General features: G+C 50.3%; 1 protein-coding gene across 1 annotated transcript in view; it reads left to right on the top strand.

Moving 5' to 3' along the window:
- The first annotated feature begins 642 nt into the window (after positions 1-642).
- POMT1 (protein-O-mannosyltransferase 1) overlaps positions 643-12790 on the top strand; it is a 12521-nt gene continuing 373 nt past the window's right edge. Inside the window, exons 1-18 of the mRNA XM_010157229.1 lie at positions 643-793; positions 1062-1168; positions 2146-2196; positions 2526-2672; positions 3649-3760; positions 4482-4547; positions 5111-5204; positions 5659-5814; positions 6397-6527; positions 6756-6851; positions 8187-8279; positions 9290-9386; positions 9469-9561; positions 10065-10185; positions 10448-10545; positions 11017-11130; positions 11601-11727; positions 12460-12637. Coding sequence (XP_010155531.1) covers positions 672-793; positions 1062-1168; positions 2146-2196; positions 2526-2672; positions 3649-3760; positions 4482-4547; positions 5111-5204; positions 5659-5814; positions 6397-6527; positions 6756-6851; positions 8187-8279; positions 9290-9386; positions 9469-9561; positions 10065-10185; positions 10448-10545; positions 11017-11130; positions 11601-11727; positions 12460-12637 — 2003 coding nt within the window. The 5' untranslated portion in view covers positions 643-671. The remainder of the gene's footprint in view (positions 794-1061; positions 1169-2145; positions 2197-2525; positions 2673-3648; positions 3761-4481; positions 4548-5110; positions 5205-5658; positions 5815-6396; positions 6528-6755; positions 6852-8186; positions 8280-9289; positions 9387-9468; positions 9562-10064; positions 10186-10447; positions 10546-11016; positions 11131-11600; positions 11728-12459; positions 12638-12790) is intronic.

The following is a 12790-nucleotide window of genomic DNA, read 5'->3' as shown; positions in this document are numbered from 1 at the left end:
GGCGGCGGCACCGCGCGTGGGGGTGGTGCTTTCGCTGGGCTTTGTCCTCCCCAGATGCAAGCCCTGCAGACGAGTGAGGTGAGCAGGTGCAGCCCGGGCTCTGAGCAGCTCCGAGCAGCGCTGCCGGGAGTGCAGCCCCGCGGCACCCACACCCCTCCCCCAGCAGCCAGCGTTCGGTGTTCGTGGGTTCTGCCCCGTGCCTTCCCCCAGCAAAGACGCTCAGTTTGCGAGGAAGTAACTTTTTATTTTCTTTTTAAGCTACCTGAGCAGCCTGGTGTCTGAGCATGCGGTTTGCCTGTCGTCAGCATCAGTTTGGGCTGAGAGGTTTGCTTAGTGCAAAGCAAAATACAGGCTTGAATCAAGCTGTTGTGTTTCTGCGGAACCAGTGTAAGAATAAGTAAAGTTTCCGGCTCACTGTGGGTGACAGAGAACCATGTGCCTGTAGAAGCAGGGCGGATGAGAAGTTGAGTGTTCAGTAACTTCATTTTCAGAGTTGCTGCTGTAGGTACAGCAGAAAACACATCAACGTGGAAAGCCAGAGAACTTGGGAAGATCGGTTACTACGAGCAGAAGTGAGCGGCACGTGCTTTCTGTCGAATTGCTGCCTTTGAGCAAAAGGGTGACTGCTTTTCTCTGTTTGCTCTCGGAGGTTTGGACAGACCTTTGACAGGATGTTGGGATTTCTGAAGAAGCCGGTTGTGGTTACTGCGGGGATAAATATGAACCTCATGGCGTTGACGGTGGTGGGATTAATAAGCCGTCTGTGGGGGCTTTCCTATCCACGGGCTGTAGTGTGAGTAGAATAGTTTATTTTCTACTTGTTTTTTAAACATTTGTGAGTAGGACTGCAGGAGGGGAAGAGCAGAGCTCGCCTGATGTCAGCCTGCAAATACGGTGAGCATGCTTCCCTCATAGAAACTCTTAAAGGAAGGTAAAGGGTTAAAGCCACCGTGCTTCCTTGTCTCCTTAGCTTTCTGCCAACAGATCGGTGTTTCCTTTCCATCCCTGTAGCCTGCAGATCTGTCCTTTCATTTGACATATTTCTGCCTCTTGTGTTTCAGTTTTGATGAAGTTTATTATGGCCAATTTGTTTCACTCTACATGAAGAGGATCTTCTTCGTGGATGACAGTGGCCCGCCTTTCGGCCACATGCTGCTAGCTCTGGGAGGTGGGGCGTCTCCCGGAATTGGGAAGTGCCTGTTGCGTGGAAGAGAGAAGTGCTGGTTAGAAATAAGTTGTCAAATCCTGTTACTGGGGAAAAGCATGAGGCAGCTGAGAGATTCTGATGTAGAGAGATTTGGGATTTCCCTTATTTAGCATTGTTAGGGGGCTACTGCGTGAATACTGGGGAGGTGGTTATAGAGTTATGGAATCACAGGATGGTTTGGGTGGGAAGGGACCTTAAAGCCCACCCAGTCCCACCCCCTGCCATGGGCAGGGACACCTTCCACCAGCCCAGGTTGCTCCAAGCCTCATCCAGCCTGGTCTTGGACACTCCCAGGGATGGGGCATCCACAGCTTCTCTGGGCAACCTGTCCCAGTGCTCCCCACCCTCTGCGGGAAGAATTTCTTCCTCATGTCCCATCTCAATCTCCCTCTTTCTGTTTAAACCCGTTACCCCTTGGCCTGTCACTCCAGGCCCTTGTAAAAAGTCCCCCCCAGCTTCCTTGTAGCCCCTTCAGGTACAGGAAGGGGCTCTGAGTTCTCTGTGGAGCCTTCCCTTCTCCAGGCTGAACAAGCCCAACTCTCTCAGTTTGTCTTCATAGGAGATTAGCTCTTTGTTGTCCCATCCTTCGGATAGAGAGAAAGGTAAGAAGAGAACTGCTAGCTACTAGAATTAGTGAGCATCAGGCAGACTTTCAGGCCTGAGTTCCTTTCTGTAGCTGAGATAGGCACAACATAACAGTTGTATGGGAAGCAGAGGTTAACTATACATGTAACTTTGTCACTGAGAATCTATTGTTCTCGATTCCTTGTGCCCCTGTACGTTAGCAAGGATCGCTGCAGGCAAAACAGTGCGGAGGAGGACCCTTTTGGGATAGAGGGCTTTCAGGCCTGGAGAAGCTGTGTGTTTGGGAAATGGTTCCAGGACTGATTTCTACTTGTTTGGGGACTGGAAATTCTGAATTGTTGCTTTTGTTGTAGGTTACTTAGGAGGATTTGATGGAAACTTCTTATGGAACAGGATTGGAGCTGGTAAGAGCTGATTTTAACTGTCTCATTCTTTTGAGAAAATAAGCAGTATTTCAGCAGCTGACAGATTCCTTTTGCCTGACTAGTGGAAATAAGGCGACACCTTCACGTCTCCTCTTAAGTAAGTCTTCTGCACATCTCTAACGGAAGCTGAAGGCAGTATGTTCCCATAGCACAGATCTTTTAAATCAGTTCAAGCAGTACAAGACAGACAGTAAGAGCAGGAGGTAGCCTCAACAATTTGTTGTAGTCATAAGGAGTTCTGTATTGATCCATCTTCTCTGCAATTAGTAGTTTCCCAATGTGAGCATCACTGTTGTCTCCTGTTTCAGAATATAGCATGAACGTTCCTGTTTGGTCCTTGCGACTCCTGCCAGCGCTGGCTGGTGCCCTCTGTGTGCCTTTAGCATATCAGATTTTGGTGGAACTGCAGTTTTCCCACTGTGCTGCGCTTGGAGCTGCTCTTCTGATTCTCCTAGGTAAGATTATTCCCCTGGGCCCCTTGCTTCATACAGGGGGAGAAGGGTCCCTTTTCCCCTCGTGAGGTTTTAGGACATATAAAAGGCTGGAGTAGGATCTTCCCACAGACTCCTAACGACACGTCAGAGCCCAGTTTCAGCTCTGACCTGTATCAGCCTCTGCTGTGCCCCTCTGCTCCCCTCTGCCCTTGCTGCCATCCTAGGCTGAGGCTTTACACAAGTTCATTTGGTTATTAACCCCTGTGGGCAGCCTTAACAGCCTCAACGGAAAAACACGTTTCTTGCATCCAAGGAGGCCTGTACTCTCTTCCTCGGAGGTTTACGGGATGGCTTACGGCATGTTTTTAACAGCAGGATGACCCTACGTAGAGTCAGAGCTCATCAGGTTTCATCTCCAAACAGCAGCAAACCGGTCTGTGTGCTTAGCGCCACGATTGGACACTCTCCTGCGTAAGGTAGTCAGGTTCTTGTTTCTCCTTTGAGGGTCTGCTGGCAGCTGCCTGAAAGGGGAAGAGCCTCAACAGCCCTTCCGTGGTCTGATAGGAGAAAACTCTCCCAGCTGCCGGCTGCTGCAGCTCTGGCCAGGGAGTCCTGCACAAAGCAGCTCATTGCAGCTCCCTTTCTGGAAGATTTGTCATCATGCTCACTGCCTGCTGGCGTCACTGCCTTGCCTCTGTCACCTTGAGAAGCACCCCTCTGCATTTCCCAGCACTCGGTTTCTTCGCCTTTGTCGGCAGGCCCAGCACCTTGATCTCATGCCAGACTTCACTGCCAGTTATGGCCACGTACTTTGCTCCTGCTGCGAGGCTTTTGTCCCTTTACACCCAACACCTCCCTGTTACAGCCACTAAGATTGCAAGTGAATTGGCTGCCCTGAAAGGGACAGGGCCTTCTGCTGGCTGATGGTGTGACCGTCTGAGGTAGCACTTCCCTGCAGATGAGTTCCTCTAATGCTGCGTCTGTCTCTTCCCAACAGAGAACTCGTTGATCACTCAGTCAAGGTTCATGCTCCTGGAATCAATACTGATTTTTTTTATCCTACTTGCGGTTTTGTCCTACCTGAAGGTCTACAATTTGCAAAAGCACAGGTAAAACTAGATTGTCTCCCATTCTTTTGGATGTTCTTGTGGTGACTCTTTTTCACAGACTGGTTTTTTTTTTTTTTATGTCACTTCACCATTCTGCAACTCACTTCGTCGATCTGTAAAATCCAATGCTCTGACCTTTCACATGGCTGCCCCAGCAGTTTTCTCTTCTGAGCTGTGTAAAGACTGTTTTAACTGGCAACAAGGTTGTCTTCTTTATTCTACGATAAAAATAAAATCCCTTAGGAGCACTCCTTTGCCCACCCAGATTTCATATTGGAAGGTTTCCTTCCGTGCATGCAACACTGATGATAACAGGTCACTCTGTTGCTGTTTATAGGCACTGAATTGAGAGATCTTTGCTTCTTTTATTGTGACTTCACATGTTCTCTGATCCCTGCAGAGGGTAATCTCTAGCAAAGTCAAATTATCTTTAAACCGAGCCCAGCAAATGATTTAATACATGTATCTGCAGTGTCAGAAGGCAGGTAGAGTTCCATTTTGCTTTTCAGGACACAGGGAAGTACATTTAACAACACCCTGTAGGTCTGAGCTGAGAGGTGGTGGCATGGGAGGTTCGGAATGAGATACCTCTGAATAGAACAAGGAATAGTGGAGTCCAGCAAGTTTTTTTTCAAGTTCAGTTAGCTGAATTCAGGATCCTTAGAAGGTGCCCAGATCTCACCATAACAATCCTTTCCTCTGTCCTTTTATTATTATTTAGTTCCTTCTCTGGAAGCTGGTGGTTTTGGCTTCTGTTGACTGGAGTCGCTTGTTCTTGTGCAGTTGGGTAAGCGATGACGTCCGTCTCGGTTTTGGTGAGCTGACTTTCCTGCCTGCCATCTGAGTGAGGTGTCAGTGGGGCTTTGGATTTTGAAGACTGATTCTTGGTGCTGTTTTGAGCAGACATCTCCTTGACTTTTCAGTGAGTCAGGTCGTTTCTGTAGAGGATGTCGGTGCACAGTGCCAGTACCAGGCGTTAGAGGGTACTGTCCTGGGCAGAACAAAACGCATCTCTCGAGATGGCTCTGTGTTATAAATGAGCTTCAGCATTTCACCCCTTTCTCCTGGTTGCCTCAAGCTTCAGTAAGTCTGAACTTAGGGACTCTGCTCTGTGACCTGCCACCTTGTTGTCAAGGTTCTCTGTCACCGTGGTTGTATCAGGTAATCAGCAAACAAATGATACCTCGTGGTGTCAAAGCCTTGCAGCTGATTCATGTTGTACCAAACCTGCCATGGATCTAAGTCCTTGTACTCTAATGCATCCTGTTCAAGAGGAAGTTTGAATCTTTATGTCTTGTTTTAAGTGATTGTGTAGTTTTTGTGTTAATTTTTTATGCACTTTCTTCCCAGAGTGAAATATATGGGCCTGTTTACGTATGTGCTGCTCTTGGCCATTGCAGGACTCCACTTCTGGCACATGATAGGAGACCAGAACTTCTCAAATGTAGGTAGCACAACACGCAGAATATATTACGGGTAACTTTTCGGTACAGGAGCCAGCCAGGGGCCTTGCAAGCCCACAGGTAACGCTGCTGTCTGTAGCTGTTTCTTGTTCCAAAATTCCCTGTCCTAGTCTGCAAACCCTCTTGTCATAGAACAGTTTCCCAGCTCAGTTGCTGGAGAAAATGGAGTTAAATTTTAGGTAAGTGTGCGTGTGTGAGTGGCTTTTCTGCTCGTATCCGTGTGTTGGTGATTTGTGGCTCAAAACCTCTGCTGTTTCACATACCTCCTGCTGGCTCCAGGTCACATCCTCGGTGAAGTTACCCAGCTGCCCACAAAGTCACAGCTGAATGAGGGTGGTTGGGAAACTTAGTTCTAGGACAGAGAAAACAAGCCCAGTGCACTGGTATTTTTAACATCTGGAGCATGAAACCACTGAGTTCTCGGTCTTCTTCTAGGTTTCCTTGATGTGCCATTTTCTGGCTAGGGGACTGGCCCTCATCATCCTCCCGATGGCAATGTACCTGTCCTTCTTCTATGTCCACTTGACACTGCTGTATCGCTCTGGGCCTCACGACCAAATTATGACAAGTGCTTTCCAAGCCAGCTTAGAGGTAAAGGAAATGGGGTCTTGACATGGATTTATTAGGGAAAAAGAGAGGGAAATCTGTCTTGTGTTCGCCGTTAGAAGAAAGGCGTGCAGCCATGTTCCTTTGATCTTGCTTTTATGCCATTAAACTGCTTTGTTGCTGTAAACTACTTTGCTTTAAGACGGAGCAATAACAGATGAAAAGCTTTTCCCAGTGAACCAAAACCAGTATGTTCGTTCACTCTTCCGCTGATTGGCCCTTCCTTCAGAAAACTCCACAGAAGTAGATACAGTACTGAACTCTTCAGTGATGATGTTGTAGACTACAGGATGATGGTATTATTTTCTGTAGAAGAGTGCTGAGTCTGTCTTTAGAACAGCCTGGCTTTTGGGATATTCCCTAATGCCCTGTAGTCTCGCAGGTGTTGGTGCATCTACTGTCTGCTGAGTATGGTGCTGCAAGACTTGATTTGTGTAGATACAACCAAACGAGAAGGCATTGTGCTGAGAAACTGCTATGTTAAAGTGAGAGGTGACTCTAAGAGAATTTAAAAGCCTCTGGGTTGTTTCTGATTCTTTCCACTTACCCTATCGTTATGCTTCTCAGGGCGGGCTGGCTCGAATCACGCAGGGTCAGCCCTTAGAGGTGGCCTACGGCTCTCAGATTACTCTGCGGAACGTGTTGGGCAAGCCCGTGCAGTGTTGGCTCCATTCCCATACGAATACTTATCCCATCAGGTGAGGAGTCTGGTTGGGTCTGTATTGCTAGGGTATTGTTAGCGTATTGTGTACGCTCCGGTTCTTCACCTGCCGGTCCTGGTATCTCCATTAATCCTTCAGAGCACGCTGCAGAGGTGCAGACTCGGTGCTCTGTAGGAACGGAGCCAGTGATGTGCTGGTTTGTGTCACTGCTGAGCACAGAGATGTACTGGTACACTCCTCTGGGGTTTTTAACCTTCTCTGCAGGTATGAGAATGGCCGAGGGAGTTCCCATCAGCAGCAGGTGACCTGCTATCCCTTCAAGGATGTGAACAACTGGTGGATTGTCAAAGATCCTGGAATGTGAGTATGCAAGAGATTTAAATGCCAGGCTGCTTAAACACAGGTTCTGTGTGCTTCCAAAACCTAACCACGGCATAGCTTGACTGGACATAGCTGTTCTCTGCTTAAGGGTGTAGAGGCCAAGTGTGATCCTGAGCAAGTGATTTCAGCTGCCGTGTTGGTCAGGGCGGCTGTTTGCACAGTCCTCCTCGGAAGCGTAAAAGCCTCACTGAGGACTCTGAAATTCTGTCTGAACTGCTCCTGCCGGAACAGGAGCTGTGCTGTGCACAGGGGGAATTCTAAAGACTCGTGAGACTGGTGGGAACTCTTCAGGTGCTTTGCATGAAAGGGAAGTTCTGCCTTTTGATGGCCATGGTGTTAGAGTGCCTTGGTGAGCTTTATCAAGCTTGAATGGGCCTCAGAAAAGAGTAGAAATCACTTCTGCAGAATGAGTGTTTCTTTAAAGTGGGGGATGGGCTGCAGAATCTGCCACATGGGGAGGGATTCCAAGTGGTGCCTGTGCCTGAGAGGCACCTTCCTGCGACAGTGTTTTGCCATTCTGTCAGCGAGGAGCAGAACTCTTTGAACATGTAGTTTTGCCAGTAAGAGCCCTTGTGTGATATCATTTCACACTGATCAAAAAGTTGCTTTTTTAGGTTTCTTATGTTACCCTGGGAACTCAAGTCCTGCCAGGACTGTGGGCCATCAGTCGTATGCACATGGGGAAGGTTTGTCCATAGTGCAAACCTTTCAAGCAGGGACTCTACCAGGACCACAGAAAGCCAGTATCTTCTTAAATTTCTCCAAATTTAGGACTTTATGAGCCCTGGAGGATATGAAATCCTTCTATAGAACAGTAAAATACAGGCAGCAGTTAGGTGAACTGCAGCGTTCCCCCTTGCCAAAGCATGCCTTAGCTCTGTCCAGAACCGAGAGGAGTTTGGTCTCCATGGTGGAGCTAGCCATTGATCTCAGAATTCTGCCAGAAGTGGCATCAGCTGCGGCACGAGCAGCTGTCAGACCTCACTGCAGCACTTACTCATTTCACAGAAGCCACCAAACAGCTGTGTGGGGGGAGTCATCCGAACTCGCTCCTGACTGACCTGGATTCGGACCACTGACCTAATGGCTGGGGTGTCGGTATCCCCTGATGGATCCTTACTCTGCCCTTAACTCACCTTTGCCTTGATGAGCTTTGTTTCCATTCTGGTACAATCTATAGATTGCTTTCATTTCTCGTCTGACTGCCCGCCTGTGCCTGCCGGCAGCCTCTTGACTTAACAGTTTGGTCATGAGAAGGTTGTGGTATACGGAAAGAAGAATGTAACCGCTTCCCCTTGGGTGTCACTCCCGCAGGCAGCAGCTGGTGGTGAGTAACCCGCCGCGTCCTGTCAGGCACGGACACATCGTGCAGCTGGTCCACGGCATCACAACTCGCTACCTCAACACGTAAGTCCTTTCCCCGTGCTCAGCTCTGCCGGGCCTGCCGGCTCGTTCTGCTTTCCTGTCTCAGGATAACTGTTGGGGGTTGAAGCGCAGGGACCTTCGCCTTCAGATGGGCTGTGAACTGCCTGTTCTTCACGGAGCCTTAAAACGCTGGGGCCGGGGGACCCCTCGTGCGGTACTTCCATCAGGCATCCCTGTGGCCCAGAGGAAGGATGCCGTATGCTTCTCTGATGCGTGCAGTGACTCGGCAGTGGGATTTGGTACCAATCACAGACTGTTCGGTGGCTGTGAGCTGCTTTGGCCGTCTCTGCTAGCAGCGTCTAGAGGGGCTCGGGGTGGTTTCACCCCTGTTCACAGTTCACGCTAGTTCTGCAGATGCCGGAACGCCCGGTGACTCTCCATCCTTGCCCCTTCCCTGCCTCCGCTCCAGGCAGGTGCCGATATTTAGTATTTTGGGTGACTGTTACTAACCCAAAATCACCGACCAGCTGCCCTGACTTTGATGGCATACTGCTGCGTGAAGGCTGTGCTCTGAGAGGTGGGAAGACTTGTTGTGTGCTGTGGCTGATTGCCACGGATTCTTGCCTGTTTTGCAAAGACTGTAGTATGGAATTACCTCCTGACTGCTTCCTAGAGGGTGTCTGCCTGGGCTTGAATATCACTCAGATCAGAAAGAGGGGTGTTCTGAGCCTGGGTTTTTGCTATGTCCCTTCCAAACCTAGATTGTTCACTACTGGAAACCCCAGTGAACAGCGTCTCTGTTTGCCACAGTCGGTGCTTGTTCCTCGGCCTGGCATAGCAGGCGTCTCTGCTGGCTTCCTCTGAGCCTGCTCCTGGCAGCTCTTGGTAGCGGGGAGTGTTCTCTTTCAGAGTAAACAGGGCAAGCTGTATAAAGGAGTTACTTGGTTTTGCTTTATGACTGAACCTGGTCCCAGCCAACCTGATACCTTTATGGGTTTGCTTTTTATATGAATTTGGAAAATGGTGTTGGAGGATCTTACTTTGTCTTCTAGGCATGATGTTGCTGCCCCGCTTAGCCCCCACTCCCAAGAAGTTTCCTGCTACATTGATTATAACATCTCCATGCCAGCACAGAACCTCTGGAGAGTGGTGAGTGGTCAGAGGGGAGGGAGGAGCTCGAGCAGGAGCAGCTGAAAGAACAGGACGATCAAAAGACACCTTTCTGTTGTAGGAAATTGTAAATCGGGAGTCTGACACAGACGTGTGGAAGACAATTCTGTCAGAAGTGAGGTTTGTTCACGTGAACACCTCTGCAGTGCTAAAGGCAAGTGGATTTTTGTTTATTTGCCTATAGCTTTTCCTCCACACCGTTCTCGTAATCTCCTAACTACTAATCTCTTTGTTCCAAAATGCCTAAACCACTAAAACAACCAAGTAAGTAAATAAAAGGAAACAATAAACTTGCTCAGTGTGATCGAAGGGCGGCATGTGTTCCTGTCATACTTCACGCCTTTGCAGCCGGCAGAGCTGTCCTGCTTCCCCGGATGTTGTGACCACTGTTCACCTGGGGCTTGGATACCGCTTGGGAACGGATGCAGAGTCTGAGAGCAGTGTGTGAGAGCAGCTGGGCTGGTTACGGGTCTCACCAGTTTCCAGCGCCTCTGACTTGATGGCCGTGGCGTTTGTTGAGACAGTATTGCCGGGTGACTCGTCACGTGCTCCCGAGCTGTCCCTTGCTGTGATCCGCTGCTCGGGCAGGGCCTCGGAACTTCATCCTCCAGCTCAGATTGGTGGGACTCTGAATTTACAGTCCTCTCTCCCTTTCAGCTCAGCGGAGCATCTTTGCCCGAGTGGGGATACCGGCAGCTGGAGGTGGTTGGAGAGAAACTGTCCAAAGGCTACCACCAGAGCATGCTGTGGAACGTGGAAGAGCACAGATACGGGAAAAGTACGTCTCAGCCATGCGCTCACAGCAGATTTCGGTGACAGGGGAGGCTTCCCAGTGATGGGCAGGTGGTACTGTGTGTGTGTTCAGTAGGCTCCAGCCCCATCGTGGTGTCGGAATCCTTACAGATCCCCTTAGAGCCCTCTCGTACTGCAGCAGAGCTCCTGGGAGGGCAGGAGCCTGGGGTCTAGCCTGTGTGCCCTCTCCCCTTTCTAGCTTTCTACCTGTTACATGGTTATTTCCGAGCTCTGCAGTTTCCTTCCAGGCCAAGAGCAAAATGAGAGGGAAGTGGAGCTCCACTCTCCCACGCAGATGGACATAAGTAAAAACCTCAGCTTCATGGCAAAGTTCATGGAATTGCAGGTGAGGGACTTCTTACCTCTCCCCTTCTGCTGCAGAGCAGGCACCTGAGCGTTCCTGCCAGCTCTGAGCCTTCCTTGTTTATTCCTTGCTGACAGTTTGGCTTCCAAACTGAAAACAAAAGTATTCCTGAACGCAGTTGAAGGGCATTTGAGAACTGGGCGAGCGTGCTCTTTGGTGATGAGGGCCGCGGGGCGTGTGTCAGACTCGGTTGGGCACCCAGGCGCCCTGCAGCGTGCTCTGTCTGCAGTCAGTAGTGCTGATGGCCCTTAGTACCCTGCAGGAACTCACTGAGGAAAGGGCATTATGTAACAAAACAAACCCATTTCTTTGATTCATATCCAGTATGAGGTACACAAATGTCTTTCTGCACTCCCAGGTTAAGAATTTACAGTCCTACACCTGGAGCTGCTCACCCATGACTGCTCTCCCACTCACTGTTCCCATTCTGAAAGTTCACTGGTTTTCTCCTAGTGGAAAATACTCACCTTAAAAAATGAAGACACAGAACATAAGTACAGCTCCTCTGCTCTTGACTGGATCACAATGGACACAAATATTGCCTACTGGCTCCACCCGACCTCTGGTGTAAGTAGGAGGGGTAGGGGTAAGCGGGAGCGAGGGGGAGCCAGCAGACTGCTTCAGCTCTGAGCTCCGGGAGAGCGGGGCTGCGGTTCCAGCCAGGGACCTGCGCCAGGATGGATCCTTCTGGGTTATTTTCTCTGAGGGTTGGGGTTATTTTTGGCATGCGATACAGCTTTGACAGTGGTTGCTTTTAATTAAATCATGTCTTCTTGCACGTTATTTTTTTGTGAAGGGAAGCTGCAGTGTAATAGTTTCCATTATTGATTCCGTTCAAAAGAGCAGTTCATCTCCAGTAGCATCTTCTAAAGGCCTTACACAGGCTTAAAGCAGCGAAGTTTATCAACCAGCCTTGTTCCAGGACAGCTCAGGTTCCTGGCCAGGCACGTCCTGACGTTTAACTTAGCGGGTATGTGTAGGTAATGCTTAACCTACCACGTTCCTGCTGCTGGCTTAGACCATCTTCTGTCCCTCAGGCCCAGATCCACCTCCTTGGGAATGTCGTCACCTGGGCTTCAGCTAACGTCGCTGCTCTGGTCTACGTGTGTCTGTCCCTGTGGTACTTGGTACGACGAAGGAGGAAGATTTACGACATTCCTGAAGGTCTGATTCCATTTTTTATTCCGTGTGTGTGTGTGTCTCGAGGTGGAGGGCTCGTCTCCCGTTCTGCTACACTTCAACGTGCCCAGCGGAACGTTCACTTCAGTCGTTGCCTGGGCGTTAGACCGGGATGCCACCGAGCCCTTCTGTGATGATGTAGGGGGTCGGTACTGGCTGCCTGGGGAGGGGGTTACTGCAGATGGGTTGGTTCCAGCAGGGGAACCATCCCCCTGTGCCCGGGGGGTTGTGCTGACCTTTCTGGGACGTTTCGTGTCGTGCTGCGAGGGTGCTGCAGGCTGTCGTGATGGGAGCCTCACCGGAGGCTGGCAGAGTGTAACTGCTTCCCTCGGCTGAGTGTGGTCACAGTAGCACACACTGTCGGGTGGGGGAGTCATAGAATCACAGATGGTTTGGGTTGGAGGGGACCCTAAAGACCATCCAGTTCCAACCCCCCTGCCATGGGCAGGGACACCTTCCACCAGACCAGGTTGCCCCAAGCCTCATCCAGCCTGGCCTTGGACACTCCCAGGGATGGGGCATCCACAGCTTCTCTGGGCAACTTGTCCCAGTGCCTCCCCACCCTCTGCGGGAAGAATTCCTTCCTGATATCTAATACAACCTCCCCGCTTTCAATTTAACCCCGTTTGGGAAGACCCCAAACGGTGCAGTAGGCACCCCCTCAGAGGCCTTAGGTTTGCAGGGACGGTGCTTTGAGATCTCTCCCCTCTCCTGCAGGTGCGTGGCAGCCGTGGGTGGCAGCCGGGGGCATCTGTGTCGGAGGCTGGGCTGTTAATTACTTCCCCTTCTTCCTGATGGAGAAGACACTTTTCCTCTACCACTACCTGCCTGCCCTCACGTTCCAGATTCTCCTGATTCCCGTTGTATTACAGCATCTCAGCGATCATCTCTGCAGGTTTGTGGGTTTAACACAAGGCACGTGACACAGTTCTTTTCTCCGGGGCTGTCGCCTTGGCAAGCTGCGGCACGGAAAGCCGTCATTTTCCCAGCATTTAGGGAAGATGGGCCAGATGTAGGTCTTCCTTCGGATGAAGCCTCTGGCCAGCCT

The sequence above is a fragment of the Eurypyga helias genome, unplaced genomic scaffold (assembly GCF_000690775.1).
Source record: "Eurypyga helias isolate BGI_N326 unplaced genomic scaffold, ASM69077v1 scaffold29058, whole genome shotgun sequence".
Lineage (NCBI taxonomy): Eukaryota > Metazoa > Chordata > Aves > Eurypygiformes > Eurypygidae > Eurypyga > Eurypyga helias.
The sequence above is the reverse complement of the archived record's forward strand: the minus strand, read 5'-3'. Positions and strand labels throughout refer to the sequence as shown.